The following is a 26,175-nucleotide window of genomic DNA, read 5'->3' as shown; positions in this document are numbered from 1 at the left end:
CTTAGTACTGTGGAGGGTTGAATTCAGTTGTGTCGTAGATGTCTAGGGAAAAGGACAGTGTTAGAAACCTCTGTGGAAGCGAATGTGGTTGTGGGAAGATAAAGGGGAGTCTTAAGGCCCTGTGGTTCCTTACAGCCTGGCTAAAGGATAGCAACTTTCCAAATGTTTCATAGAAAGTCTCAAATACAGGGACACGTAGGCACTGGGGAACCACATATTTATTTAGATGAATCCAAACCAGACATGGTGCCGAAGCTCCTGGAGGACACAGTCTCACCACTGGCAGGCTTCCTGGAGGCACTGAAAAGAGGGAGCACTTTGTAGCCATGACAGCAAATGGCCAGAGGACACCAGGCTGCTGAGGGCACCGTTGTCACGGTCCCTGGCTCCTGTGCCATGAATTCACTTCATTGCTGGGCACTGGCTGTGAGAGAGGGAAAGGGGCAACTAACAGGAACACAAGTATCATTAACACAGAGAGGGAGGTGAGGGAGGGAGAGTTGTCTCTGCAAGCCGACTGTCGGAGAGCGCTTTCCTGAGAAGTCTGTACTTGTAACGCACCCCTTTAGGCTTTCATTTGCTACATACCAGTGAGAGCCTTAAATAAATGTCTTATGGGATCAAATTCATTTCCAATTTCCATCAGCCAGCAGCTACAAGTCGGAGAGGACACTGGGAACTTGTTCTCTTTAGTTCTGTCTCAAGCTTCTTTTTCACCTTATGCATCACTTTGTTCACAACATAGCTAATGTGAATGACGGAAAATCTAAAAGAGCTGTCCAGTTCTAAATGATGAGCTGAGCTGTCTTTTGCCAATAATGTGCTGCTTGGGACCACACACCTAAAGGTTAAATTATAATTGACATAAATGAGAAAGAGGATTTTCTTCTCTTGGAAGGGAAGGAATCCATAAGCTTCAAAGTAAAAAACAAATATATTAATCCATTTTTTTTTTTTTACCATGCTCATGATCCTGAGGCGTTTACTCAGTCAGCAGGAGCAGCGTCCCCTGTCCTTACACACCCCACGGGCACAAGGTGCTGTGACTCTTGTGGGTTCCTGCACTCTGAATTGTTCCCTTGACACCTTTTCCTACAATACCTGCTCAGCTCCCTCCCACAGAATCTCCTTATGATTAGGTGGATGCTGTCACTCTTCTTCAGAGGACCATTCATTAGGTTTAATTCCTACCATCGACTTGAGGAGTGCAGACATAGAGAGGATATGACAAAAGCAGACTGCATCTACTATAAATTCTCTCCACAGGGATGACAGTATCGCTTTTAAAAATGGTTACAACAGGCTGGGCGTGGTGGCTCACGCCTGTAATCCCAGCACTTTGGGAGGCCAAGGCGGGTGGATCATGAGGTCAGGAGATCGAGACCATCCTGGTTAACACAGTGAAACTCCGTCTCTACTAAAAAAAAAAAAAAAAAAAAAAATTGCCGGGCGTGGTGGTGGGTGCCTGTAGTCCCAGCTACTCTGGAGGCTGAGGCAGGAGAATGGCATGAACCCGGCAGGCAGAGCTTGCAGTGAGCTGAGATAGCGCCACTGCACTCCGGCCTGGGTGACAAAGCGAGACTCTGTCTCAAAATAAATAAATAAATAAATAAATAAATAAATAAATAAATATAAACATGGTTACAACAGCTGGGCATGTCGGCTCTCACCTGTAATCCCAGCACTTTGGGAGGCCGAGGTGAGTGGATCACTTGAGGTCAGGAGTTCGAGACCAGCCTGGCCAACATGGTGAAACTCCATCAATACTAAAAGTAGAAAAATTAGCCGGGCATGGTGGCGGGCGCCTGTCATCCCAGCTACTCGAGAGGTTGAGGCACAAGAATTGCTTGAACCCAGGAGGCAGAGGTTGCAGTGAGCCAAGATGGCGCCACTGCACTCCAGCCTGGGCAACAGAGCAAGACATCATTTCAAAAAAAAAATGGTTACAACAGAAGTGGCCACCAGTGGATACATGACTGAAAGGCTCAGGAATGCACCTCTGTCCCTGACTCAACAACACTAGCCATAAACAGGAACTAATCCAGTGAGACATCTTGCCTCTCTTTACTTACCTTTGTCAGAGTACCATGCCTTCTTAGGTGTCCTCAATTAGGAACTGTAATAATTCGGACATTTCTCAGTGTTAACATCTCAGAAATCTCTGAGAAACTTTCTTTCAGAGCATTAGAAAGGAATATTCTATTTCAGGTTCTTGGGGAGTCAATGGTGCTAATTAGGTAGTCTATACATAGAGAAGAACAGGACATGTAAGGGCTCATTCATTCTTGATCCATGCAACAAACATTTAGAGTGCCTACTGTGTGTCAGAAACTGGGCTAGACACTGGGGGGACAAAGGCAAATAAGACAATGTCCCTACCCTCAAAATGCTTATAATTTAATAGGGAAACATATCTATAAATAGATAATTATAAAACAGTATGTTAAACACAATGATAGAGATCTGAACAAGGTGACAGGTATAGATAAGTGATTAAATACTTTAAGGAAGTAGAGAGGATATGCAATATTACCTATAAATAAACCGGAGGGGAAGTGAAATAAAGCCTGACAAACAGTTGCAGCTTTCCTAGGCTGAGTCGGAAGATTGCACAGCATAAAGAAAAATGAGCTGAGCGAGGACCTGGAGACCTGGGCTATTTCCACCAGTGCCAGGTGATCAACTAACTGACACTGGGAATCTTGGGCAAACCAGTTCCCTCCCTGTACTTTCGTCTTCTCATTTGCAAAATGGAAATAACAATTCTTCCTATATTATTGAATTGTGATGGAGAGAAATGAGATAGTAGATAATTAAAATGTCTCCTCCAATACATCCTGATGATGACAGTGATGAAAGAGTCCAGCGGAGAAACCCCTTCTCCCCCTAGGCTTGCGTCTCTGTTCCCTGACTCTTCCACCGGTGGAGAGAGGAGGTGACTGGCACCCTAAGGCACTAGTTCTCGTCTTGCCCTTACCTTTCACATCCACCCGACAGTCCACAGATGCCTCCCCTAGGGGGTTCACCGCCTTGCAGGTATAGATGCCTCCATCAAAGGGACCCGGCTTGCGGATCTCTAGGGAGCAGATTCCCAGGTGAGTCAGGGCTCTGTACTTAGGGTTGCCTTGGATATCCATCTTGTTCTTCAGCCAGATGATCTTGGGCTGGAAGACAAAGATGAGGGAGGCAGCAAGGAGGGGCGAGGGTAAGAACCAATTGTCTTTCTGTGCTCAGTTTCTGGGACTCTGTCTATATAGAGATAATGGCTTTCTGGAAGGCTCCCTGTTCCTTATGTTGTGGGAAGGGTTTCCCCTTCCAGTGCCACCAGCAGTCCCCCAAGCTCCTTCTCTTGTTTGAAAATAGCACCTGAAACTTCATTTTCTTTACCAATATTTCTGACTGGAAGAAAACTGCTAACTTCCGTTCCGGGCTCTCAGGCAGCCCCTTTATGGATCAGAAGCACTGAGCATCAGGCTCACCTCTTGTGAACCATCCATATTCTGTTCCCACTGCTGACTTGTGAGTTGCCTCTGTCCCCTCTGGTTAGAGAGTAGCTTCTAGAGTGGGCTCTTGATATGCCCCTTCTGAGATGTTATCTCCATGTAGTCTTGCCCAGACTCAAAACCCAAAAGATTCTTGGTACAGGTTGTTAATGGTGTTTTCTGCTGTGTGTGGAGCATGATGACTAGATTGTAAATAGACAGAGAGCCTTGCTCAGGGTTGTGGCAAAAGGCTGAACTCTAGGCAGCTTGCATGTGCACGGCCCTGATGGGATGAGGTATGCATGGGAAGGAGAAACCACAGGGACTTTCACTCCTACCACAGAAACAACTTGAAGTGCATGCCTAATTGCCAGCAGGTCAGTAAGCAACACCTCCACATATCAGAAACAAACATTCAAAAGGAAATGTCATTCTCATCAGTCCGTCTTGGACTCCAAGCACCCCGACTGTTCCTAAATACCATGCTGTAGAAGAGGCAGATGGCGGTGATGGTAACAGATGTTATGTTACAGTGCTCTGCAACTCAGCTTAGGTTAGGACAGGCAGGAACAAGAAGCAGCTCAGCACAGCGCCCCCCAGAGCCCCCACTCACCCGGGGAAAGGCGCGGACACAGCAGAAGAGCTGGGTATTATAGCCGGTGACTGTAGTGCAGTCGGCCAGAGGCTGGGTAAACTTTGGGGCTTCAGAGAAGTCTCGTTGGGCAAACCCCTTGGTCTTGTAAACAGTAGCTGAGGGCACCAAGAGGGGCTGGCATGTAGCTTCTGAGATCCCAGCCCTCGTCGACTCTTTATCCTTAGTATTTTTTTTTTTTTTTTTTTTGAGGTGGAGTCTCTATTGCCCAGGCTGGAGTGCAGTGGCACGATCTCAGCTCACTGCAACCTCCAACTCCCAAGTTCAAGCAATTCTCCTGCCTTAGCCTCCTGAGTAGCTGGGAGTACAGGCGTGCACCACCATGCCTGGCTAATTTTTGTATTTTTAGTAGAGATGAGGTTTCACCATGTTGTCCAGGCTGGTCTTGAACTCCTGACCTCAGGTGATCCGCCTGCCTTGGCCTCCCAAAGTGCTGGAATTAGAGGCGTGAGCCACTGTGCCCGGCCTATCCTTAAGTCTTCCCAGCTCATGATCCCCATGCCTCCCTTACCTGCTTTCTGGATGTGGGCGAGGTCCGTGGTGATGGGGGCTGTTTCACTGAGTCCGCACTGGTTTTCAGCAAAGACACGGAAGGCATAGGAGTTGCCGATGATGAGGTCAGAGACGACGCAGCTGGTGCGGTGATAGTGCTCCAGCACCGTGAACCACAGCTGCGGGGCCGAACATGATGCCAGAAATCAGCCACCCCATGTGGAGCTACCAGAGGCCTGTCCCAACATGCCCTCTTCCACCCTCCTTCCTTCCCAGCTGGCCTCACCCCGGATTTTGTGTCAGCCTTCTGCACCGTGTATCCCAGAAGTGCTGTATTCCCCGTATCTTGGGGAGGTGTCCATTCCAGTGTAGCGCTGAAGCCCCAAACGTCCACCAGCTTAATACTCTGAGGAGGGCCTGGCCTCTCTGAAAGGGCAAAGCCATGGCAGTGGGCGTGGAACATCCCACATGCATTGAAGTCACTTCAGGAGTGCCCTAGCCCCTTTTTCTTCTCAGCTACCCCTCCTGCGCCCACCCTGTGTCCCAGACATGACGTGGGAGCCTTGCCCCAGCTTCCCCAGCTCTCTGAGCTGGCTCCTCTTCAGCCTGGAGAGGGAGTTCCTGAGGACCCCCCCATCTCCCACTTCCCCCACCGTACCAATCACCAGGATGTCAATGGTGGCGGTGGCCTCCAGCCCACCCAGCTGCACACGGAGTTGGTAGCGACCTGAGTCAGCACGTTGGGCTTCTCGGATGAAGAGGATGGAGTCTCGCTCACCATTCCGCACACTCACACGCCTGGTGTCCAAGGCACAGCCATCGTGTGTCCAGATGGCTTGAGGTTTGGGCTTGCCCTGAGGAATGAGGGTAATGCTTTGAGCAGCCCCGAGAGGCTTCCTGACTCTCCCTGCTGCTGTAGGGGTCCTGTCCACCCCAGGTCCACAGGGAGGCTTGACTTGGAGCTGCACATTCCTTGAGTTAGAAGTTGGTGGACCCTCCCGGGGGCCTCCTCCTTTCAGCAACAGCCTAAGGATCTTGGGAAAGAGGGATGGCTTTGAGTCTCCCAATCTCTGAGAGCTTAGGTCATGAACACCCGGGGCAGCTGGGACCAATTGAATAGCCACTTAAACTCCCAAGAACCCTTCTAACTGCAAGCTCCGAGGCTTCTGTAGACTGAAGGGCATGGATTAGCTTCACACCATCTCATGGGTGCACACCCAGTCCTATCCAAACCCACCTTCAGGAGTGCAGAGGTCATTTGGCCTCAGACTTCTGGTGGTGTGACCCCTTCTATCCAAGGCTGGGAAGATTGCCCCTCTGCTAGCAGGACTCTTGGTATCTGTTTCCAAATCCAAAACCTGCACTGGCCCCAGACATGGACCCAGTATGGGGCTGGCATGATCACCTGGAATGGGATTAGTAGGTTCACTGTGTCCCCAACCTTCCGGATGTAGGTCTGCCTCAGGGCCCGAGGTAGCCAGATCTTGGGGTGCTCTGAGTGATGGAAAGAGAGAGAATAGGAGATGGATACTCAGAGAAAGTAAATCCTGCATCCAGCTGCCTGCTGTGGATGAGCGGCCCAGGAATCGGTCACCAAATTAAGCCCTTCTTAGAGGGGAGGGGAAGAGTGCTCCCATCATCCTGCTGGGATTTGGGGATGAGGGGTTGGCTTAAGGAACACCCCGGGAAACATTAAAGTCTCAGCAGAAGGAACACTGGAGTGCGAGTCTGACAGTTCTCTTAATTCGTAACTCTCAAGTACTGACTTTCCATCATCTGGAGGCATTCCATCCTGATGGAGGCATTTTTATTTTTCTGTTTGTGTACAGACCAGCCTAGTCTGTGTGGTTTGTCTTTCCACCCTTTTCTACATTTGTCCTTAATACCATTCCTTTTATCAAGGCCACTTTCCATGTCAATCCTGACCTCCCAGTTAGGTGTGGGTCTCAGGAGAATGCTCTCCATTCTGCAGGCAGAGTCAACACCCTGACCTCCCCAGCCGCCCACGGAGACACTGATGTCACTGCAGACAGAGCACGTGTCTGGGTCCCTTCCTCTGCATGGCCACTCTGCTCCCGGGCGCCTGCACAGTCTTCTTCCAGTTTGCAGAGGATCATTTTGTACAGATTCTGGGACAGATTAGGTCCACCACTCATTTCCCTTTGATCTCACAGGTCTGTCCCAGTGAGAAGTAGAGATTAGATGATGTGTATGGGCTTCCAGGATGAAGACAGGAAATGCTTGGAAAAGTGCTGAGTGTAGGTTTGGAGATTGACCAGGTGTCATTTCTCTCCTCTTGGGATGCCTCACACTGTCTCAGCTGCCGAAGCACAAACATTCCCCCTGCGTTCCCTTGGGGGCCTGGCTGAGACGAACACCATTTTCTGGCCTTTTCCTGGCTGCTGTCTCCTCCTTTCTCAGGCACAGGCAGTCGCCTGGCTGATATTATCTTCAGTAGAATGTGATAGTGCTTCAGTTCCCAACAACCCAGGATTCTTGCCACAGTTCATTCTTGGCAGTTGGAAGAACTTCACCCCTGGTACATTCCTGTGGCAAACAGCATGACTGCTCGATAGTGGATTCCAGACTCTTTGATAGCACACACTTCTGTGAAAATACTTCCCTGAGCATTCACTATGACATATGTATGTTTACTTATAGATGAACTGTTTAAATACATACATTACATAACACAAACATGTAAGTGACACAACTGAAACAGAGCTTCTTCTGTGTCCTTCCTCCAGCTCAATCAGCAAGCATTGTCCAGAGAACTTCACTCTGAGTCTCCCCATGATAATCTCAAGGTCGCGAGACCTTTGCAAATGAAGATCAATGGCAATGTACAGTGCACACGGTCCGTTTGATTTCTGCAGTTTCCTTTTGTGCTGTGTGGCTTACGTTTTCACCTGGGCTGTGCCTGTCTTAGACTGCACCTCAGGAATATGTGACGAGGGGACTTGATGGGCCTGAGTGCCCGTCCTCCCTGCCCTGCTCAGGTCTTGACTGCCTCAGCATAGATGCAGCAGCTGCAGGCGGCTGAGTGACCCTGCTGTGGCTGCCCTCGGCTGGGCTTTGGTGGCTTGGGAGGGGCGGGACATGAAGAACAGAAGAAGCGTTTGTGTGATGGGCTCCTCTCCTGTGGCCATCTTGGCAAGCAACCAAAGAGTTGAAGACGGGCGGATATGACTTAATAGTGTTTTGAAAAAGAGGGCCGTACTTGGAAAGGAGGGTCAAAACCTCATCTTGTCAGGCTTGGTTCCCCACTGTTGGGGGAGGAAATAACCCTTTCTACATTTGCTGGGGAGAGGGCTGGAGAGAAGCTGGCTCTGCTGTCCCTGTGCCGCCTGCCTACAGAATGTCGGCATTAGGAAGGGCCTGTAAGCACCAGAACAAGGATGCTGGGAGCAAGAGGGCTCCGAGAAAGAAGCCAGTATTCTGGAGACCTCCCGGCTAGCTGTGACGACGTGCCTGGCACCAGAGACTCCTGCCTCCCCATCTAAGATTGTGTGTCTGAAGGACCCATTCTCAGAGCACTAGCTGTGTCTTGCCCACCAGTGTCCACCCAGCAATGAGCACCATAGTCAGGGCTTGGACAGTGGCCTGACCCTGGAGGGAGGAGGCCCAGAGGGAAGGCGGGGGCTAGACATACCCAAGAACTGCAAAGGGTTGAGGCGGGGAGAGGAACCCAGGCCTTCACCCCTGACAGAAGTGCCCGCTGAGCCCCGCCCTGCTGAGACCTCAGGTAGGGAATGGGCTGTTATGGGTAGCTGTGAGCTGATGTATGTGTTTCCACCTAGTGTTTCTGTTGTTTCTTAGAAAAACACCTGGGAAAATGTTAGCATTCTTACACCTGAACTAAAGAGAAAAATGAAAGAAATGGGTTTATGTGGAACATAAGCTAAGGTGTGGGAGTTAGAGGAAGAGGAGCAGACTGGCCCTTGAGATCTAGAGGGGATCCTGGCTGGGCAGAGAGCAAGGAAGGAGGCTGCCCGCGAGGACGGCAGTCTCTCCCTCCCTGGACGGCTCCATTGCCGGTTCTCTGCTTGTCAGTGGGTTTCCTGACAAGATGACGAAACTTAAGTCTCTAGAATGGACTCTGAGGATGTGTAGGTGAGGCCTCTGCTCCCAGCAGGCTCCCGGCTCCCTGTGGGAGGGCAGAGGATGGACGTGAGGCTAACTCAGCTGACTACGTGCAGAGGTGGCAGGAGAGAGTGTGGCAGCTTCAGATGCCCAGTCAGCAGGTCAGCAGCATGCTCTCCAATCGCCTCTCAACCCAACCCAGGCGCAATCTGACTCTTTGCTAAGAATGTGAACGCCGGGGCTCATTTGAGGCATCTCTTTTCACACATCCGCAGTCAAGCGAGGTGTAAATTGTACTGACCTTGGGGAGGCATGGCTTCCCCTGATGCCCAAGGTCTTTCTCCTCCTCAGATGACAGGAGGGATGTGAACCAAAGCCTAGAGTCTTTAAGAGCCTAGGTTTTCTAAGAGCAGGTCTGTGAGAGTCACAGTTTGGTTTTCTCCCTTCATGGGGTCTTAGAGAAAAGGCATCTTGAAAAGTCCTTTGAGGGCCTTTGGTTCTGAGTTAGGCTCTCTCTGTACAATGTTTCTCTCAGACAGGATGCTGTTTAATTCTTTCTAAAAAATTCTTAGAGAAAACTACTTCAGGCCGGGCGCAGTGGCTCATGCCTGTAATTCCAGCACTTTGGGAGGCTACGGAGGGTGGATCACCTGAGGTCAGAAGTTCAAGACCAGCCTGGTCAACATGGTGAAACCCCATCTCTACTAAACATACAAAAATTAGCCAGGTGTGGTGGCGGGCACCTGTAATCCCAGCTACTTGGGAGGCTGAGGCAGGAAAATCGCTTGAACCTGGGAGGCAGAAGTTGCAGTGAGCCGAGATTGCACCATTGCGCTCCAGCCTGGGCAATAAGAGCAAAACTTCATCTCAAAAAGAAAAAAAAAAAAAGAGAGAGAAAACTACTTCAAGTCCAAAGATCTTGACTTCTGATTAGAAAATTCCTCCTAATACCTACCCTACTTTTATCCTGCTAAAGTTTATGCCTGTTTTACTATTCTATAATTGTTCCTATCCTCTCATAATTCCCTTTTATGGGATCAGTCTTTCTCCAGAGGCTCCCTAGGGGCTGTATAGTTCAGACCGATGTTACTAACTATGACCTGGAGAGCCAAGAACCAAGATGGAAGCATTGGAGAAGTGGAGAGGGTGTGTGTGTGTGTGTTTGTATGAGTGTGTATGTATGTGTGTGTGAGTGTGTGTGAATGTGTGTGTTTGTGTACGTGCATGAATGTGTGTATGGGTGTGTTTACGTGTGTCTGTGAATGGTGTGTGTATGTGTATGAGAGTGTGTGTGAGAGAGAGGGAGCCTGCATACACACGTGCCTATGTGGGTGAAGGGTTACCAAAAGAGGGTGAATGCAGGAGGCTAGCTATGGCTTTGAAACTATCCAGAGGTTTCCAGAAATCCAAGAAGTACCGGGATTTCTTAGAGAAACATTACCAGATGCCTAGGATGTGGCCTTGGTCTACTCAGAAACCTGTCTGGAGGAGTGCAATGGGAAAGGAGTGGGACAAGAGTGTCACTTTCTTGAAGGCCATGAAACTAAGGTCAGAAAAAATAAAAGGACATAGGAACAGGCAACACTTCTCTGAGGAAAAGACTCCACCCCACCCCGTCCCTATGTTACAGTCGTCCCCCTAGTGCTTGATGGTTTTAGCCCTGGCTCACTGTCTCTCCAACACCCTCTCCATGCGGTATGCCTCTCCAGGCATAACTCCTGCTGGTCCCAACACCCATGTTTCCAGTCCCCGTAGGGTCTCTCACATCTGGCCCACCACTCCTCCAATAACTTTGTCCTCTCCTAATTCAGCCAATGGTCCCTGTGGCCATTCTCTAGACCAAGAGCTACAATCCTTCTATGATCAGAATTACAAGCATCCCACTGTCTCATCACCACCTCTATAACAGAGATGGCTAACTGGCCAAAAAAAATGTATGTTACCCCTTCCGTAGCGTAGCTATCTCTGAGAAGTGGCTGCCCGGCCACCTTTTGCTGGATGGCTACGCGACCAGTTTTTGCCAATGAGATGTAAGTGGCAATGGTGAGAATCACATCTGGTCCCAGGCTTTGAAGAAGTTAGATTTCTATTTTCCTCTTCTGCTAGCTGTACACAGATGATCACGGGCCCTAAGGAATGGCAGAGCCCCAAGATGAAAGAGGCCTGGGTCCTTGAATTACCACATGGAGGAGAAGTATCTGCAGAATGGTTTTTAGTTCTTACGCTAGTAAGAAATAGATGTATGTCATTCCTGAGACCTGTTTCATTCACTAGTATACCTAACTAATATAATCTTTATCCCTTTAGCTCACTTCCTCCAGTGCTCCAATACCAGCAATTCTTTGGCACCACTGAGATCTGTGATCCATTGTCCTACCACCCTCTCACTACCTAGCACCCCTTTCATGTTAGCACTTTCTTCACCACCCAACTTAGATTGCACGGTCATTATTATACTCTCTCTCTTGCACTCACTCAAATCCCTGAGTCCTCTTTGACTTCATTGCACTCTCTTGGCAATACCTAACCCTTGTTAAATAAACTTCCCACCCACTCAGTGGCTGTATCTGCACAGAGTAACAGGACTGGGGGAAAATACAAAATTATGTGGAGTTTAACTTGAGGGCCATTAATAGTGACCACCACCTCCAAGTGAACTCTGGCAATTCTACTAGACTTCCCAAGTTCACTCGGTCTCCCATTGTCCTGGGTGACTATCGCACACCTTTCTCTTCTAAAACCTCCCTACCTTCTCCCTCATTCTCATTCCCAGTTGTTGATCTTGCTAGTGTCTAAGGCCCACCTACAGTCTATTCTTAACATGGCCAGCTGGAAAAATCCTTAAAATCTACACTTGGTCCTGTCAGTCCTTACTCCCAGTCCCTGCACTGGCTGGCTGGCTGTCTCGTAGACAAACCAAAGTCTTCACAGCGGCCGTGCTACCTCTCAGACTGAAATACTGCCACTGTCTCCCTCCCTGTGCTACAGCCACAATGGCCCCAACCCATAAAGCACACTCCTGCCTCAGGGTCCTTGCAGTTGTTCTCTCTGTGTGGAAAATATTCCCCCAAATATCTGCATGCATTGCTTTCTCACATCCTTTAAGTTGCTGCTCAAATGTCACCTTATTAGTGAGACCCTCACTGAATATTCCATTTGAAGCAGGAAGCCTGCATGCTTCCTACCCGAAGCACATTCTATCCCCGTCCCTGCATTAGTTTTGGCACAGCATTTCTCACCATCTGACATATTAGATACTTTACTTGTTTATTTATTGTCTAGCTCGCTCCACTAGAATCTAACTTCCATGAGGGCAGTTATTTTTACCTATTTTGTTCATTTCTGTAATTCTGGCACCTAGAAGAGCGCCTGGCACATCATAGGCACAACCTAAATATTTGTGGAAGGAAGGAGGAGGAAAGGAAGGACGGAAGGAAGGAGGGAAGAAAGGTCACTCCTAGGCATGAGATTCAGTTTCCCATGCCTGGAAGACACAGAACAGTTCAGATTGAAAGAGAACACAGAGTCAGTTGGAGCGATGATGCTGAAGTCAGCAGATGGGCTCTTTCTCCTCCACCTCAGGGTCCCATCTTCTCCATGGGAGGGATGCAGCTTGTTCCCCAGCCTCTCCCTGTTTTGGAAGCTCTTCTCTGACCCCTGCCAAGCTTTGTCTCCAGGACACAGTACTCAGTGTAGTGCTGAGGACAGACATAGAACTGTTTACCAATGCCGGCCACCTACTCCTGCTTATTTAACCATGTAGCAGGCTTGCCAAACTAAAAGCTCATTGTTGGCCATTTGCAGTTGGTTTTGATCTTGCAAATTAATTTCTATTTCTGATGCCTGCTCTAGTTCCCATGTTTTCACATGCTTCCTGTGATACTCAGTCCCAGAGCTCTCTGTAAGGAAGAGGAGTTAGGAGGAAGAAAGGCTTTGGAGCTCTCAGGGGGCTTAGGGGTCATCTAGTCCAGGCCCATGCATGGCACCCTGAAGGATCTTTGGTGGGGGTTTGGGGCTCTGTAGGCTCTCTGAACTTTTTTGTGTATTTTTCCAGGGGCAAGAGTCCACAGCTGGCATTAGATTTTCCTAGGGGTCCATATCCACCAAAAGGTTAAGACCCTGATTTGGTTCAACTCCTCAATTTACAGATGAGAAAATGGGAGTGGATTGACTTGCCTAGGGCCACAGAACAGAGCTAAGATTTGAACTCATGACTTCTTTGTTCCAAGTAGTTAACAGATGCACATATATTGTGCAAAGTATTCAAAGGTGTTCTTATTGCCAGTGACTTCTGGGATACCACTGGGTTGAGCCACTGGGTGCTAGTGGCCCTGAGGCCTGCAGTGTACAGAGCTGCTGCACATGAGAGACTTTGGGCTGCATTTGCGGGCCCGTGACTGGGGGCTGTCAGGAGCTGGCTGCAGCCAGAGGGGAGAAGCATGGGGGAGATGAGCACTCTCCCTTGTGCTTTTGGGAAGACCAGTAGAGAGAGCCGAGGCGTCAGCAGTCCTGGCTCTCATTCTCCTGCTGCCTGTCACTTCTTCTCTGGGCCTTTTAAGGGAGGAAACTGGTTTTCTGCCTCCATCACCCTAGCTTAATATATTTACACTAACTTTTGCTCCCTTCATCTTCAACGGGACAAACTTGGCCAGCTCTCTGCCCTTGACATTCAAATAGTTTCTGGAAACCTGGCCTCTCCCATGAGGATAAGAGGCAGACAGCGTCTGCTGCACAACCCTATGGAGGTAGAACGCAGCCTTCACCTCTCACTTGGAAATATTTGATCATTTATTTACATCTGAGTTTGGCCTCTTCCAAGGCACCCTGGATCATCTCAGCAATCCTTTCAACTACCCTGATAGGTAGATGTTATTAATCACCATTTTACAGAGCGAAAATGGAATCTGAGCAGTCCAGTGACTTGTCCAAGGTCACAGGGCTGTTAGAGGCGGCACTAGGAATTGAGCCTAGAGCTTTGCCTCCAAGTCTAGTATATCTTTTCCCCTGCCTCTTCCTGCCCTAGGAGTCCACGTGTTTCTTGTTTGTGGTCTTTTCATCCTCTTAAGACTTTCAGGTGAGCGCCACGAAGTGGTTAGCTACAGAGGCCTCAGCCAGGGCATTCAGGGATGGGCGGCAGGAAGCTCGGGGTTGGAATTCCTCACTTGGGAACACCTCTTTGCTGAGAGGCACACAGAGACCATTGTGAAGGGGAAATTGAATGCTTCTCCCAGGAGAGCTCCACTTCCGTGGAGCTCAGACTCTGAGGGGTCAGGATCTCCTATGGGAGCAGTGGGGGGTTGGAGGAGGTCCTGACCCCGTGGTACTGCCCAGCAGGAGGCCGAGTGTCACTGTGCTGCCCCACTCTTAGCCTCCCCATTGCCATAGCATTTTATTTCCCTGTTCCTTCAGCAGACAGTCACTATCTCTTACCCCTCAGTCCCTTCCTGACTGGCCATTAGTATATCAGGTCTTCCCAGTCCCTATGACAATTTTTTAAAAGGTAAAAATATAAACAGATCATTTTTAGTCACTGTAAAGTGCCACCAACACCATCACTGACTTCTCAGCTAAAACACAAAAACTTAGCAGGGACATTTGAGCAGCAAGTTAGACTCCATCAAGGACAAGGGATGGGGGCTCCCACGAATGATCTCCAGCCTAATCACCAATCCTATAAAGTCTTCAGCTCTGCAGAAAACCTGAGGCGCCGCTCAGGAAGGTGGCGATGTCTTCCCCAACTCCCACCACCCGGCCTCCCCACCCTCCCCACCTGCCATGGGTCACCTTCTATAGGGGGCAGGAGCTGGGGAGTGGGGCTGCCAGCCCCCTGTCCAGGTGAAGCCTGGGGTGGTTCAGCATCTGCTGGGCTGGCTTCTTTCACCTTCAGCTTGGATCCTGCGGCCACCTCCGGAGCTGTGGCTGCCTCCATGCTGGGCCTTCCCAGAGGCTGAGCTCCAGCTCTAGATTTTCACTGCTGGTGATGAGGGAGGGGCTGAGCACCTGCTCCCAGGCTGGCCTCCCGGGTCCCAGCCACAGGGTTACGTAACTGGGCTGGCCTTCCCCACTCAGCTACGCCCAGCAGAAAGGCTGAAGTAGGGGTTGAGGGAGAGAGGAGGATCAGACAGCAGCCCAGAATAGCCCCAGGAGGACTGAGGTGTCCCTGTTATCTCGGGAGAGAGATGACACCCCCCACAGCACCAGGGAGGGAGAGCTTGAACACACCATCCAAAAGGGACCTCTAATTTCTGTAGGGAGGGTTGAGTGACATCTCTGCTCCTGACCTCCAGTTCATCCCGTGGGGCATTCAGGTCCCAAAGAAGGGGCCCAGGATTAGCTGACTCACAGCAACGCCTGAACTGCTCTTTCTCCCTCTGCTCCCACATTCAATGAGTTGTAAAGTCTTATCAACTCGACCTTTACAGGGCCTGTCCCATCCTCCCCCGCTCCCTGGGGGCAGCGGGCACAGCGCAGTGGTAGGTGGAGACTGCACTCGCACTGGCTGCCCAGGTGCCACTTGGGGCTCTGTCACCAACTAGCTGTGTGACTCACAACACCTCACAGTCTCTCTTCAGTCTGTTTCCTCATCTGTAAAATGGAGATAATTATAACCATAGGGTCGTTGTGAGGATTAAAGAGGTAATCTCTGTAAAGTGCTTAGCAGAGTGTAGCCGACTAAGTGCTTGATAAATGTAAGCTATTTTTAGGTCAGGCCAGCACTTCCCCCTTTGAGAGCTGTCAATGGCTGCCTTGCCTATTAGATGAAGTACAAATAAAGGGAGAGGCAGCAGTGGTGGAGGGAGGCGAGCTCAGAGACCTGCGTGTGACTTCTGGCTGTACCACTCACTCACCAGCTGGGACTCTGGGCAAATGGCCGACTCGGAGTCTCAAGTCCCAGTCTATGAAACAAAGGATGATGCCATGATTGTGTTGAGGATAAAATGATACAATCTATAGGAAAGTGGCCAGCTCACAGCAGGTGCTAGTCACATACTACAGGTCCTACATGATTTCCAGACTTAGCAAACCATCTTTCTATACGTGTTGTACATGCCATGGACACTGCCGCCTATCATACTCCTACCTTCTTATCTCCAGAAGCCAGCATCCCTCTGCATTTTAAAATGCTTTAATTTTAGAGCAGTTTGAGAGTCACAGCAAAGCTGAGTGGAAAGTACAGGGTTCCCATAGCCCCCTACTCACCCCTGTATTTTTTTCATGGAAAAAAAATGGGTGCAGTTGAACAAATGGACTGACTTCTTACTCATTTTTGCCTTCAATTTTGGGGTAATTGGTAAGATCCCAGGAGCCTGTGTTATCTTGGGGTGACAGAAGCTCAGCCTCTTTGTAACTGGTATAGGAGCTAAGGTCCAGGACAATCTGTTTATTGGGGCCTTGGATGGCCTATGGGGTTGTTTTGGTTGGCAGAAGACTGGGTTTTTGCCATATCAGAACTAGTTTGAAGGTCTTTCTGAACTATTTTTCCTGCTTGACCCAGCCAAGGCCCCATAAGTGTGGACAGTCTCCTAGCCAGGAGGCCCCAAATACACCCCCTTTTACACAACACGTAACCCATCTTTTGGTGAGGAAATTGGCCCAGGCTGAGTCTTAGCCCTTTGTTGGAGCGAAGGTGTAAAGAATCAACTTTAAGATGCAGGTTCCTAAGGTTTGCCCATCAGAAAGTCTAATTCAATAGGTCTGGGGTGCTATCCAGAAATCTGCACCTAAAAAAACCAACCTAGTGACTCTGGCGCAGGAAATCTTGGAATACCATGTTAGATAGAATTCCTTCAAATAAAACAACGATCTTAGATAATGTCCTGGGGTAGGAACTCTCCCATCAGATGGTGGCCTCAGGAACAAGGGCTTTGCCCTGTCATCTTCAGACCAAGGTGCTGGAGTATTACATGGAATATTGCCCCAGGCTAGCAGGGTAGGATGGCTAACGGTTCCAGACGGGTGGGCAGGAACCTCTCTTAAATGCTTTGCAAGAGAGGAAGGCTGCAACTCTCCAAAGGTCCTTAAATGAAAGGGACAAGAAAGGGCCCGTAAGAACAGCAAGAGAAATGTAAGAGGAGCAGATGGGAAGTTACAAAGCTGAACTTCTCAGTGCCGCCAGGGGTCAAACCTGCTCAAAAGAACACAGAATTCAAGGAGTAATTATCTGTTGCTGTGTCCAGAAGGAAGAGTGTAGCAACTGAAACCTGTGAAGGTATGTGGGGTGGGTGCGTAGACTTTCTAGGAGGAAGAACAAGAAAGCTGGTCGTATACACACCCACGGGAGGAAGATCTGTATGAGCACTAAGAGCAAGAAAATGAAGAACAAGAAAATTAGGTAATTTATGGCTCACATTTTTGTGAGACGTTTTCCTCATAGATGACCGAATACATTTCATGCTATAAATGTACAGTCCTGGCTCTTTAAATGGCTTGTTCTCTGGTTGCTGGAGTCTGATTCTGAAGCAAGAAAACTGGAAAAAGTATATCAACAAACTGTAGCTTAGTCATTTCAGTAGGTCAGGTAACAAAGTCCAGTCTGTTTTATTTTTAACCCAAATATTCCAAATATACAGAAAATTACCAGTACAAAGTTAAACACATTCAGATTTATTTACACAATGCTAAAGAAATTTGAGTTTTATTTCCATTTTGTGGAATTTTATTATGGGGTCTGGCTTTAATGTGTAACTGACGTGGGTCACTGAAACTCGATTATCCCACCTCACATGCAATTTTCTGTCCCAAGGGAATAGAAAACTTGGGTTTTTAGGGCACATGCAGTAATGATCTTAATACTGCTTTACACTTTCGTGGGAAGGCAGCTGTCCCACAGCTTGGGGAAGGACCACATGCTCAGAAAGGGAACAAGAGAGAGGGCTGAACAACAGGCACATGGGGACCCTGAGCATTTCTGTGCACGAGGATAAGGAGAGTATGACCAAAACCCTCCTCCCTAGAGGTCCAAACACAGGAGGTGGGCCAAATCATCAGGGAACAGTCAGTCACCCGCTTGTGGCTGAGGGCATGCGGAGGATGAGAACTACATTAAGGATCTGGGGCATAGCAATAAATCATTACCATGTACACTATACAGTTTATATATGTATATATGTACACACACATATATATAAAGGTACAGATTAGTTTATGTTATTCCTTATAAACAAGTACACTTAAGAATGTACTGGTGTGAAGAAATGCATACTGCAAGTTGTTTCAAATTAATGTTCTGACTCTTGTTATTATAATGCAACCTAACCAAGAAATCAACATGCTCCTGCTATTTCAATGATGCTTCATGAGGGCAAGGCCTGGGCTCTGCTAGGGCAGGATGGTGCTCCTAGAGCTACCTGAGCTGGACAAACCCATGGCAGACAGAACAGAAAGTCTGGCACCTGCTGACTCCGGCCCTCCCTGTCACTTCATCACACAGCAAATCTTAAAACTTTGGTTTTTTCAAAGGACATTTAAGTCCATGTTCATTTTCCTGCTTCAGGGAAGATGGTAGCAAAGTTGAAAGCCGAATCCCTTCCTATTTTAGCACTTCCAAGTATCCTGGATGAATATAGGGGCGAGGGGCTACACTAACAATGAGCAGGATGCACTCTAGGTCATTGTGGACAGGCACGGAGCTCTTGAGAGCACTGCTCAAAGGAAAGAGGGAATCTCTACCTGGATGGTTGGCCTGGAAACTAAATAATGACTAATGCCAGGCCAGCCCCGTTACCCTGGGGTGGGTGTGGATGGCCCTGGGCTCCCCTCCGTATCCTGGTATCGTGACGAAGGCCATGAGAACCAGCTCTGGTTTACAGACTCGATGCAGGAGCTGGAGGTGGCCAGCACATTACCAGCCTGTCAAGGAGGAAAGACCAGCTTGGGCATGGAGAGGCCCAGAGGCAAGCATCAGAGCAAGAGAGAGGAGGTGGGAAGTCCATTCAGAGGCAGACGTAGATTCTACGTTCCAGTTACGGCTGATCTATGGACTCTCCTGAGCCCGCCCCCAGAACTGCCGCAACTCTCCAAAGGCTTTTATTCTTCGAAATAGAGTTGCCATTGAATTAAAAGCCTACAGGAGAGACGGGCCTGGTCTGTGGTCTCACTAAAGCCCAATGCCCAATTAGGTCCAGAGAAGAAAGAAGAGTGAGTTCCCTACCTGGATTTAAGAACTCGGACCACTTTGGACTGGTTTGTCCAATCTCTCTTATAATGCTAAATTCCACTGCTGAAGCCTCCAGAAATGATCTCTTCTGCTACATCAAGCCTGGGAGTTTACACAATGATACACTATGTTTTACCTTCAAAGATAATGCTCCTAACATGAGTAGGACAAATTAGAAATCTATTTTTTTAGAAGCTGTAACAGATTTGGGCTCTCTTACTCTCTGGCTGAGGGGCACACATTTGTGAGTGAGCAGGTTGATAAAGAAAGCTAACTAGCCAATAATGAGAATGAGCCAGGCTGGCTGTCAGTCTTCAAACCAACAGAGTTAGCCAGCCCGGGGCGGAAACCAGGATGGGGAGGGAGACCCATCAGTGGAGAGTCCACTCCTGCACTCTTGAGCAGTGACCCTCAATGAGGGGAGGGGCAGTTTCTGCAAACATATTTAAAATTCCCATTACTTTTGTTTTCAGCCATGAAAGACAGGAAAATACAATTTTCTGTTCACCAAAGTGGCAAAAAGGTGCTAAATACTGCTCGGAAACAAATGCCACTGATCCTTGTCATAAAGAACAGCAAGTCATCTACAAGAAGGCAGCCTTGCTCAAAGTGGTCAGCACTCGCATGTGTAAAGATTTCCAAGAGTTCTGAAGACAGCCAGCCAGCACTGCTTATCACACACACGGGGACCCTGAACAACTGACTCCATCCCAAGAACATTGTGAGGTTCAAATGACATTATGTGAGTGAAGGTGCTCTGAAAATTTGCCAAGTTCCACAGAAATCCCAGATATCATTAAAAGCGAAGAGCCCTATCGTATACGGTTAGAGAAGAATATTAAGTTTCCTACGTCTTAAAACGAGTAAGAGGATTACCATGTATTGGTGCATCTGCCCACAGTGAGTACATGCTGGGAGAAAGGTGAGTGGTGTAAACAGTTCTTTTCTGAGTACCAAATTCACTTTGGGCAGGAGGGAGGGTGGGGCAGAGGCTGACATTTTCATTTGTGAGCTGGTGTATCTTCAGAATTATTTTTAATTTTAAAACCATGCAAAATGAATAAGCAAAAAGACTAGTGCACTCCAGCCCTAACCATATTATCTTCACAAAAACTGCCTCAACTTTATTTTCTAACTGAAGCTCCCTGACTCATTTCATTCTACTGCAGTTTTAACGTCTCTAAAAGTCTCCATCCACTCTCTCCCCGACTTTCCACGCAGCTGTTAATCCATTCTGGGGAGGAGAGAACTTAGCCATCTGCTCACATTCTGACAAAAGTTAATTTGGCACTTCAAATAAAAAAAAAAAAAACACACACAAAACTGACTTTCTAGCCACAAAATAAACTAGTAGCAAATGGTATCTACCAAAGAATGTCCCAGTCATAATCATTGGGAGAAACTGTGACCCGCACAGTAGCTACATTAAGACCAAAAACTTTCCATACTATATTTCTATATAGCAAATATTCAAGCTGTATTAAAACTAATTATTGCAGCTTTCCATTACTATATGGCCACCCCAAAATCCACCCAACTACATTCTATAATTTATTTAATTTAGAGAAGTATCAAATGGAAAACTTCTTTTAATCCAAAATAAGAACTTAATGTATCACACAAAGCATCATCTAGACTGGAAGTGTGTTTTCAATTGGTTCCTCCAAAATTTTCGTGTCAACAAATTACTTGGCAAAGTCAGAAAAAAGGGGTGAGAAGGAAAGCCTGGTAATAAAATTCTAATTTTTTAAGTCTATAAATCTGAAAAAATCTCTAGTCCTGGTTCCATGTACAACAGCAACCTAAGAAGCAGCAGATAGGCAGCCATTGTCATGATTTAGCAACGAGCCACACGACAGTTAAGAAGGAAACATGGAAGACTGTGAGGTTCCGTCTTCGGGGGTTCACACTGCGTACCCGACAATCAACTCTAGGGAAGAGATCATTCAGCCTGGGCAGACTTCCAGCTAAGTTTGTACCCTGTCCTTGAGTAAGTCTACTGGCACACACACAAAGCACAGCTTGAAAAATCTCAGAAGAAGCAAGAGTTTCTCTTTTAATAGGTGCTATATCTAGTCAATTCTCTGCTGCTCCCTTCTTCCTGCCCCAAGTTAAAAATATTGCCCTGTAAGTTTTCCTGATGTACTGTGTGGGAAGCACATGGTTAAGTTAGTTGCCAAAGGGCAATTAACAAGGGTATTGCCTAATTAAACAAGGGAAAAGAAAAATCACTGTGGTCTGTGGTCTCTGAAAAAAAAAAAAAAGAGTAAGTGGGATCTGTGTGAGGAGCTGGTGTGCAGTGTTCTTGGACTAGGACTGTCCCCAGATGGAGAAAAGCCGGCCAGGCTGTGCCAGCCTCTGCAGCCTGTTTTCATCTCTACAGCTGTTTCGTCTCGCCAGCAGAGCCCAGGGATGGTACCAAGTACACTGTGAGAGCTGATGCTGGAGTTGGCAGATGCCCTGGGGCAGGCGCCATGCAGAACACACAGAAGTGGGGTTAGTGAAAAGGTCCCTTTGAATTCCATTTCGTTTCCCTTAAAAAACAAAAACAAAAGCCCATACTTTGCAAAGAGACAGGACGAGAAATAAGAAGTTAAAGAATTTAAAATGTCTCCCTTTTTCTCAGAGCCAATTGTAAAAAAGTACTCAGGGTTCCCCACCCAAACCCTGCATTTCTTTAGTGTAGGTCCTTTTGGCTTTGATGGAAGCAGCAGAAACAGAGCTGGGTCCCTCGCAATGGGAAATTTATTTCCCGAAGCTGGAGCCACAGGGAGTGTAAGAGGTACTGTGGTTCCACCATCCATGCTGGGTCCAGCTCCTCTGAAGAGCTATTCCAAGAGGTCCTGAAAAAGACATGCACCATATTACCGACAGACCACAACACTCCTATTTCAAAAGCAATCACCTAGTTTCTGGGCTTGCCAAATCTTATGGTCATTAAGTCGCCTTGGCCCTGGCATATCTTGATCATGAATAGAAGACAGACTTTATTTTCTTGTATTTTTGGGGGGGGGGGGTACTACCATTCAAGAAGAAATAGCCTCACCTCATCTGAGTCATCATGATAACCACTTTTATTAGTGTGGGAGGCTGTGTCCAAAGCATCCACACCATCCACGCCATTGGCCTCTGCATGCTGCTGCAGCACAGAGTATCGATGCACCAGGAACCTGTGAACAGAAACCTCCTTAACACTCGGTGGTACACAGCAGGGGTGCACTTCTTACAGGACTGTGGACTTTCTCAGTTTTATACACTCAGGAACGCATCACAGACACAGAAAGCACAGTCCATGGTTGACATATGAAAAACGTACGACATGAGAAGATTTGGGCCTGATTTTTCAGGAACAGTACTGCAAGTACCTAGTTTTTGCCAAGAGTAGACTCAGCCATATGCCCTAGATCAGCCTTCTGGCTTGAACTCAGTACCTTGGATTGACTTCTGTGTTCCTTACCTTCCCCCACAGACATATTTCTTCACAATGAGCACTCCTGCTACGACTGTGACCAGCATCAATCCCACGATGGCCAGGATAATTGGAACAGAATTTGACTTGGAATTCTTGAGAAATTAAAACACAAACACAAAAGTTTTAGGCATGCATATCCTAGGACTGAGGTCAAGGCAGCCACTCATTCCCCTCATCTCTTTGTGAATGATCTGCAGTCCTGATGCACTTAATGATGGCTCTTTTCCAACCCCCCAAGATGAACCATCTCAGTGTTACCAGGAGAATATTATAGCTGGCAGAGAGTCATCTTAGCTCCAACTGCCTTGAACCTTCAAATTCTGTGGTTTAAATGTCAAAGTTACACTGGAAGCCTGGGCAACTGCCTAGATCAAGTATGATTGCTTCACACTACCACTGTTCACAAGTCTTGGGGCTTAAGGGTGGAGTAGGAAAGGGAGACTACTGTAACAGTAGGCTGAATGACTCTAGAACAGGGCCATTATCTGGGAAGAAGCTGTGTCAGAAGAACCAGGCAGGCCATTATATGACACCAAGATTTATTTGTTTACTTAACTTTTTATATATTATTATAAATAAGCCTTATCATATCACTGTTTGCATGTGACCTACCTGCTTCTGGGTGGGAAATAGGGAGTGTGTGTTTTCAATGTATCCCAGAGGAGGCAGAACTGGATTCTAGGACAAGCTGTGTCCCTGTGGGTGGGAGTCCTGTGCAATCACACACACGAACACTCTGAGGAGAGTCACCAGGAGCCCAGGACAAGGGTGCACAGAAGGAGGAACTCGCCCCCTTACCAATACACACACCCACACACTCCTCTCCCATCATCTCCTTAATCCCACCCCTTGTCAGTCCCTCATCCCTTAGAACAGCAGAGAGGAGGGACTGCAGGTGATCCAGCTTGACCTCTCCTATTACGAATTGGGAAACGGGCCTGCTGTTGAGCATCTGAAGTCATGCTGCTGGTCTAGTGTTTCATTATCAAGAGGTTTCCTCTTTACACATCTCCAGTTCCACAGGTAGTTCAGTGATACAGATTTGGATGCAGCCTCATAACCTTTTTTTTTTTTTTTTTTTAATTGAGACAGGATCTCACCTGTCACCCAGGCTGGAGTGCAGTGATATGATCATGGCTCACTGCAGCCTTGACCTCCCAGGCTCAGGTGATTCTCTCCCTTCAGCCTCCTGAGTAGCTGGGACTACAGGCACACACCACCACATCCGGCTAATTTTTGTATTTTTTTGGTAAAGATTGAGTTTCTCCATGTTGCCCAGGCTGCTCTCCAATTCATAGCCTCAACTGATCTCCCCACCTCAGCCTCCCAAAGTGCTGGGACTATACAGGAGTAAGCCACCATGCCCGACAGGTAACTTGCTTCATTTAAATCAAAACCAGCCCATTACCATAGCTCAATTTTTCACTTTGAACATACTTAACATGACTTGGTCAGAGATCCACCCTACCTATTGCCCAGTGCTCTTCTCTTCCACACATGCACAATTCCAGGTCATGGCCCTTCACAGACAACCTTTTTTTTTTGGTACGGAGTCTTGCTCTGTTGCCCAGGTTGGAGTGTAGCAGCACGATCTCGGCTCACTGCAACCTCCACCTCCCAGGTTCACATGATTCTCCTGCCTCAGCCTCCCGAGTAACTGGGACTACAGGTGTAAACCACCACACCCAGCTAATTTTTGTAATTTTAATTTTTGTATTTTTAGCAGAGACAGGGTTTCACCATGTTGGACAGCCTGGTCTTGAACTCCTGACCTCAGTGATCTGCCTGCCTTGGACTTCCAAAGTGCTGGGATTACAGGTGTGAGCCACTGTACCCAGCCCACAGACAACCTTTTTGTTTTCCTAAATGACTCTCAGCCTCAGAAATTTCCACAACTGTATGATTTTAAGAATTTTACAACTTTACAGAATATCATCCCCCAACCCTCAATAAGAAAAGAGCTTTCAGTAGGGTGAGCTTATCACTAGGTTACATGACCCATCCTTCATGCTAACAGCTTCCTGTATAAGGGAAGCCTGAGAGAAGTAGTTTGACCACTTTTTATCAGTAACAAAACTCTTGATGCTTTAACTTTGATTTTTCTTAGCAGAACACAAAATCCCATTTGTACCTGAAAACTAGACCTATTTTAACATACCTGTTTTTCCGGACTCAAAAAGTTGCTTGTGCATTTCTTTTTCAAGTCTTTTACTTCTCGAACTGGATTTACCCCACCCTGGCATTTGTCGCCTGGAATTTTCCGGTACCTACCAGGCAAAGAAGATTTGGTAACAGAAGACAAGGATGTATTCCTGGGTACCTGCCTATTTCTTGGAAACAAGATTTGAAAAGCTGCCGAAAAGCTTCCCATCCTTACGTCATCTTTCAGGCCTGGGGGGAATGTCCACAGGGATGTTTTGGGGGATATTTTGTGTAGTTTCAGGCCTTAAGCAAACTAAGCATCTCTGTCCCCTGCTGTCAGAAACATGCCTGTTCTTTCTACCTAAGAGACTGTGCCAAAGAAATCTGACCCCAAAAAAGCTCATTAACAAGTGGTACAAAATGGGAGAGGGGAAGTTATCAGGGGAGCGAGGTAATGAGGCCCGTCTAGAGCAGCACTGTCCAATATGGTGGCTACTTAAAATTGATTAAAATGAAAATTTCAGTTCCTCGGTTACACTAGTGTCCACAGCTATGTGTGGCTGGTGACTATCATATTGGGCACAGCAAATTACAGAACACTTCCATCACCAAAGAAAGTCCTATCAGACAGAGCTCTCCCTGGCTGTGCCTAAACTGTGCCAGACGAGCGATGGACGTTCATGGTGGATGGGACGCTTCTGTCGTTCTGCCTGTGGGTCCCTAGCCTCTCCTCCCTTCCTGGGGGCGGTTGGGCGGGAGGCAGGGGTGCAGGATCTGGCCGAGCTTGTTCTCCTGCCCTCTGCCTCGTGGTGTTGGTGGGGTTGAGTCCTCTGACACCAAGCACTCATGGCTCACCTCCTGTAGTTGACCCTTGAAGGAGGCCTTCATATCCTGCCCCTCCCCAACCCGGCCAAAAATAGTGCTCTAAAGTAGGGCTTGGATCTCAGTGTGGAGAGAAGCAGCTTTCACTCTGAACAAGAACACCTCATCCATCGTGACAAGGGAGAAAAGGCCACCTCACCCATTTGTTGTTAGGTGTTCTTCTCTTCCGTACAGACAAAACTCCAGGTCGTGGCCCTTCAGTTCTGGCTGTTCCACACACTTGGAGTCATTTTCTGGACGGTAGTAGCCAAAATCACTGCAAGAGTCAGCAAATAAAGTACCTTTCAAAGCAGCTGGAAGACCGTTAAGTGACTAGCAATGAAGGGTTACGTGGGGTAGTGGATGGTTAACATTCCAGTCTTGGGTTGTTAGAAAGTAGCTCAGGAAGTCCTGTGACACCTCTGAAGGAGGTCGATTTAGGAAAACAGACACGGGGAGGGCCTTTTTTTTTTTTTGAGATGGAGTCCCGCTCTCTCGCCTAGGCTGGAGTGCAGTGGCGTGTTCTTGGCTCACTGCAACCTCTGCCTACGGCTTCAAGCGACTTTCCTGCCTCAGCCTTCTGAGTAGCTGGGATTACAGGTGCATGCCACCATGCCTGGCTAATTTTTTATTTTTAGTAGAGAGAGCATTTCACCATGTTGGTCAGGCTGGTCTCAAACTCCTGACCTTGTGATACGCCCACCTCGGCCTCCAAAAGTGCTGGGATTACAGGTGTGAGCCACCGTGCCCCGCCAGAGAGGGCCTTATTAAGGAAAAGAAGCTTATGGGTCAGGCCTGGTGGGGGTAGGACTAGCTAGGGCCCCAAGGCTGTGCA

The 26,175-nt window shown here is 47.9% G+C and overlaps 2 protein-coding genes across 11 annotated transcripts in view; both read right to left on the bottom strand.

Moving 5' to 3' along the window:
- Positions 1–200: 200 nt before the first annotated feature.
- On the bottom strand, positions 201–17,123 carry MYBPHL (myosin binding protein H like). 5 transcript variants are annotated; one of them, XM_016924002.2, is made up of 9 exons: positions 14,494–17,123; positions 6,032–6,120; positions 5,285–5,480; positions 4,913–5,052; positions 4,646–4,805; positions 4,096–4,232; positions 2,978–3,164; positions 2,073–2,116; positions 201–300 (listed from the first exon to the last, which is right to left on the bottom strand). In XM_016924002.2, exons 1-8 carry the CDS (start codon positions 14,636–14,638, stop codon positions 2,106–2,108), a joined length of 1,065 nt encoding a protein of 354 aa, XP_016779491.1. In that variant the 5' UTR covers positions 14,639–17,123; the 3' UTR covers positions 201–300; positions 2,073–2,105. The 5 variants fall into 5 exon arrangements, 3 of the variants coding, with proteins under 3 accessions (XP_016779491.1, XP_054524493.1, XP_016779487.1); XR_001708191.2 differs by having other exon boundaries at positions 2,073–3,164; XM_054668518.1 differs by having other exon boundaries at positions 201–2,116.
- Positions 17,124–17,223: 100 nt separating this feature from the next.
- The window catches only part of SORT1 (sortilin 1), an 88,238-nt gene continuing 79,286 nt past the window's right edge, over positions 17,224–26,175 (bottom strand). For all 6 annotated transcript variants that reach the window (XM_054668498.2, NM_001427912.1, XM_054668503.2 and 3 more), the window contains exons 16-20: positions 25,501–25,617; positions 24,496–24,604; positions 22,323–22,429; positions 21,912–22,035; positions 17,224–21,708 (exon numbers count right to left, since the gene is read on the bottom strand). In XM_054668498.2, the coding sequence (XP_054524473.1) occupies positions 21,694–21,708; positions 21,912–22,035; positions 22,323–22,429; positions 24,496–24,604; positions 25,501–25,617 (472 nt within the window). In that variant the 3' untranslated portion in view covers positions 17,224–21,693. The remainder of the gene's footprint in view (positions 21,709–21,911; positions 22,036–22,322; positions 22,430–24,495; positions 24,605–25,500; positions 25,618–26,175) is intronic.

This window comes from Pan troglodytes, chromosome 1 (assembly GCF_028858775.2).
Source record: "Pan troglodytes isolate AG18354 chromosome 1, NHGRI_mPanTro3-v2.0_pri, whole genome shotgun sequence".
Lineage (NCBI taxonomy): Eukaryota > Metazoa > Chordata > Mammalia > Primates > Hominidae > Pan > Pan troglodytes.
Note: the sequence above shows the minus strand (reverse complement) of the source record. Positions and strands in the feature narration are given on the sequence as shown.